Here is a 5,119-nt window from a genome sequence, read left to right as displayed (position 1 = left end):
ACCTGAGTTACTAAAATTTATAAATAGTTAAGAATTTGTATTCTGTTCACTACCAAGTTGACTTTTTAGATAGTTCAATGGTGCTTTATAGAGGAATCGATATCATAATTGTAAATATAACAGTGAACACAGTAATATGGCTGGATATTCAAAAAGGCAGGTTGCAACATATTCAGTAAGGACAACAAAATCATCTTAATTAAAAGTATGTTGAGCAAACTTAGAGGAATTTCCTCCCATAGTGTTCAGTTTGGAATCCTGGTGTGGCGCTGTAGGATCATCACTGGACAGTGGACCACAAGGTCAGCAGTTCAAACCCACCAACTGCTCCTTGGAAACATATACAGGGTTGCTATGAGTTGGAACCGACTCGATGGCACTTAACAACGGTGTTAGGTTTGGGAGCATGGTGACTCTAGAGGATAAGCAGTGGACTGCAAACCACAAGGTTGACTGTTCAAGTCCACCAGCCATGCTGCAGGAGACAGATGAGGCTTTTTGGACTCACAAAAGATTTACAGCTTCAGAAAATTACCTCTGAAAATTAGCCAAATTATGGTTCACAACGGAACACTGTCTGGCTCACTTGCTTTGGACATGTCGTGATGAGGGATCCATCACTAGGGGAAGACATCATGTTTGGTGAAGTAGAGGGCCAGTCAGGGAAAGTGAAACTCTCAAGGTAGACTAGTACAACAGCCATAATAATAAACTTGACCATACTAGTGATTATAAAAACGACACAGAACCAGGCAACGCTTCGTTCTGCTATACATAAGATCAACTCAACAGTAGCTATCTAGTGTTCAGTTAGCTTTAAGCAGCTAAGAAATCAAAGATAAGTAAGGCAAATCAGTAATGTTTGATCTTCTCAGGGTACACATTGTATATTTGTACTGATTTAACTATAGGCCTTTTGAATAATACCAATATAATGGAAGAAAATTTGATTCTGACTAGTAATGTAGCTATGGCTATTTCACTCCAGTCAGATCTCAGATAATTATTATAGCCCTTCACCTGAGGTAAAGGTAGTATTTTCTAAGTTAAATCTAGTGGCATGAGTGCTGTAAATGATGGTGAAATAACAAGGAAGGAAAGCAGATATTAAATAATGGGGAGTGTCTATACCACATTGGTGCTCTGACTTCTTTCATATTGAACTGGCATGATATAGTTTAGAATAGAGAGCTGATCTCTGGCATCCTCCAGAACCACGGAGATTCTCAGCACATCTAGCAGGGAGAGTGGTAGCTCCACATATTCTGGGATGATCTTCATTTCTGTTTCTTGGGCTGTTTCTTCATCTGTTCCTAGACTACTAGGTGGTTCACCTGTCACTGACATCATCACCTCAGAGTTCCAAACTGTGAGAGGAGTAATGTCAGAAACATTCTGCTGATCACTAAGAAAAGAATAAAGGAAAAAAATGCATATCAACCACTAATGTTGAAATATTCCTTAAACTCAAAAGCACAGATAGTAATAAACTGGCTTCTGTGAAGTCTATGTTGTCATATAGCATAACCTTGATGAAAACATCAGTGATTCTGCTAAATACTTTCCAGTAATATTTTGACAAATCAAAGGTGAGAAACCTACTGTTTAATAAAGATATATAGCCCATGCTATCTGGTCATACTCAACCAATTTGAATTTGAGCCTAAATTATAATTTTTCTAACAGTATCTTTAGCTGTTAAACAAAAGTATCTCATGATTTTACCATTAGTAAAATGGTAGCTGGCCTCCCAAGGTGGTCCAAACAATGATCACTTCCTGGTACGGATGCTCTTGTGTATTCTGTCCCACACTGAACAGAACTGAGCTATGTAATCATAGTTACATAAGGCAATCTGGTGGCATAGTGGGTTATGCATTGGGTTGCTAACCTCAAGGTCAGCGGTTCAAATCCACCAGTCGCTCCATGGGATAAAGATAAGGCTTTCTGCTCCCATCAATATTTACAGTCTCAGAAACTCTATATAGGGTCGCTATGATTTGGAACCAGTTCAACAACTACCATGTAACTAATATGACATTCTGGGTAGTATAAATGGTTAACATACTTAACTACTAAAAAAAAGGTTGGAGGCCTTGAAAGAAAGCTCTGTCAATCTGCTTCCAAAAAATCAGTTATTACATAACATAGTCCACAAAGACAATGTTCTTTATTCTACTTTTGTGAGTAGTGACTGGGATCTTAAAAACTTATGAGTAGCCATCTATGATGCAACTATTGGTCTCTCCCTATGTGGAGGAAAGAAGAATGATGAAATGCCTGTAATTAATTAGTCCAATGAACTAATGAAACATGTGAACAATGGTCTCAACAATCTTGAGATCAGAAGAACTACATGGTGCCCAGCTACCAGTACCAACTGCTCTAAAAGGGATCATATTAGAAGTTCCTGGAAAGAGTGGGAGAAAATGCGGAACAAAATTCAAAATTATAATAATAATAAAGCCTGAAGGAATCCAAGACTATGACCCTCAGTCACCCTTTAGGTCTGGAACTAAACTTACCCCTCGTAGCTCAATTTTCAGCCAAGCAGTAGATGGAGGAAAACAACACTAGTGAGGAATGTACACTATGGAATGGTCAATCATTCAAGATCAAAAGAGCTGAGTTTACTTATGGACAAAATTCAGAAGAGCTGGGAAAGAAGGTTGAATGGAAACACGAATCACAGGAAGGAAGTAGGATTACTGATGCCACATTGAGCGGATTGCAGTCATTGAAATGAAATGAAACACATGACTTGCTGAATGTAAAACTGAGGGTCTGCTCTGTAAACCTTTACTCAATCCACAATAAAACGTGTTTTTTGTTGTTGTTGTTGTTTTTAAATCAGCCACTGAAAACCCTATGGAGCATAGTTGTACTTTGATATACATGGGGTCACTGTGATAGTTAAGGGTTTGTGTCAACTTGGTTGAGTGAGGATTCTCCGTGGTTTAACAGTTAAGATGAGATCTAATATGTTGCAATCACTCCATGATGTGGTCTGATGTGATCAGCTCTGATCTGATCTAATTATCCTATGTGTTGTAAATCCTCACTTCTGTGATTTTAATGAGATCAGATGCAATATCTAGGGTTAGGATGTATCTTGAGTCCATCTCATTTGATTTATAAAAGGAGAGGGAAGTGAGCTGAGCTCAGAGGGCTCTACTGACTACGAGGAGAGGAGTGCATTCTTTGGACCTGAGGTTATTGCTCTGTGAAACTCCTAAAACAGGGGAGCACTGATGCCAAGATGTATGGAGATCGCCAAGGAATCCTGGGCCTACAGATGCTGAAAGGGGACAAGAACCTTTCCCCAGAGCTGACATACAGAAAACCTTCCCCTAAAACCAGCACTTCACCTGTGATATCTGTGATATAGCTGCATTAGATAACTGAGACCATTACCTATAACTAATAGGCTAACTGTGGAAATGACACTGTTACTTCTAAGGCTAGGGGAAAAAAGACATTTCACCTTCCACTTTACTTTCACTTGGATCTGTTGTTCTGGGGAAGCCAACTGCCTTGTCATGAGGACACTTAAACAGTCCTATGAAGGGATCCAGGAAAGTAATGAACAAGGCCTCTTGCCAACAGCCACCATCAACCTGTCAATTCTGCAAATAAACCATCTTCAAACTGGATCCTCCAGCTCCAACTAAGTCTTTAGATGCCTACCACCTTGGTCAACTTCAATCTTATGAGAGACCCCAAGCCAGACCATCCAGCTAAACTGCTCAAAAATTCCTGATCCTCACAGACTCTGTGAAATAATGTCTATATTCTTTGTCACTTTTACATTTGGAGGTAATTTGTTACACAGCAAAAGAAAATACACAGAAATTTAACAGAATGCATAGTGTTTACAATATATATAAAAGAAATTAGAATGTTGAACATACTTTTCCATCCTACTTGAATCAGCACTGTCTTCCTCCATGGTACATTTATAATTTCATAAAAATGCAGCCAACTAAAATGAAAAGAGGAAAATGAGATTAGTTTAAGGGGGTACTGACTGATGCTTCAGAGATTTCTAGGCCCTGTCATTAAGAGAAGATAAAAGAATTACAAGAGCTATGGCAGACTGGCCCCCTCCCTTAGTTTTCACTTAGCAGAGCTGTCCCAGAGATTAAAGAACCACTGATACCACTTTGTGCAGGTCATTAAGCAGCCAATTTAATTAGTGGTCTGTCAAAGCTGAAGATAAATGAATTATTAGAGACTCTTGTTAAGGTAAATTAATGCCCAACATGGTTTTAATGTCTTTTCTTGACTCTGTTTTTTCATTGGAAATCTCCATATGATAGTTTTTTTTTTTTTCAACTATTCTGTTTACTAGAATATTTAATTAGATCATTTCATTCCTTTAATCTTCCAGATCACAGAATTTATTGTGGCACTGTGGGTTAATGCACTGGACTGCAAGGTCGGTTTGAACTACAAAGGTTGGCAGTTTAAGCTCACCAGTTGCTCCTCAGAAACCCTATAAAGAATCACGATGAATCGGAACTGACTTAACAACAACAACACTTAGCACTTAACAACAAGAACAAATGTAGCAAAGGGGAGCATGGAGGCTTTGTACAATAAGCTCTGGACTATGAACCACAAGGTCAACAGTTCAAGCCCATCAGCAGCTCTGTAGGAGAAAGATGAGGCTTTCTGCTCCTGTAAATATTTACAGTCTCAGAAACCCGATTCAGGGTCACTGTGAGTTGGAATCAACTCAAGGGCACTTAGCAACAACAACAGTGTTAGAAGAACAATTAAGTTTGTACTTTAAAAAACAAATTATCCTGGAAATTAGTTATATATTGTTATTAAGATAGTATCCATCATAGGTAAATTATTTTAGCAATTTTTCTGCACTCTCTATGGAAAATAAAATGTGAGTGTGATTTTTCCCACAATAAACTGGCAATTTTTCTGTACTCTCTACGGAAAAGTAAATGTGTGATTTTGCCCACAATAAAGTGGCTCTGGGGGGTGCAGTGTGGTACAAATATAACACTCAATAAAAATCTTATATCTAAAATTACAATCATAGACAGGTCCACTCAACGCAAACCCCCTTGCAAGACTAAGACTCATTGGAAATGCACGCTCT

The 5,119-nt window shown here is 38.5% G+C and overlaps 1 protein-coding gene across 1 annotated transcript in view; it reads right to left on the bottom strand.

Moving 5' to 3' along the window:
* The window catches only part of IQCG (IQ motif containing G), a 77,976-nt gene extending 74,027 nt beyond the window's left edge, over positions 1-3,949 (bottom strand). The window contains exons 1-2 of the mRNA XM_006869379.1: positions 3,935-3,949; positions 1,132-1,398 (exon numbers count right to left, since the gene is read on the bottom strand). Coding sequence (XP_006869441.1) covers positions 1,132-1,398; positions 3,935-3,949 — 282 coding nt within the window. The remainder of the gene's footprint in view (positions 1-1,131; positions 1,399-3,934) is intronic.
* Between the last annotated feature and the right edge of the window lie 1,170 nt (positions 3,950-5,119).

The sequence above is a fragment of the Chrysochloris asiatica genome, unplaced genomic scaffold (assembly GCF_000296735.1).
Source record: "Chrysochloris asiatica unplaced genomic scaffold, ChrAsi1.0 scaffold00130, whole genome shotgun sequence".
NCBI lineage: Eukaryota > Metazoa > Chordata > Mammalia > Afrosoricida > Chrysochloridae > Chrysochloris > Chrysochloris asiatica.
This window is presented reverse-complemented; position numbering and strand designations above follow the sequence as displayed.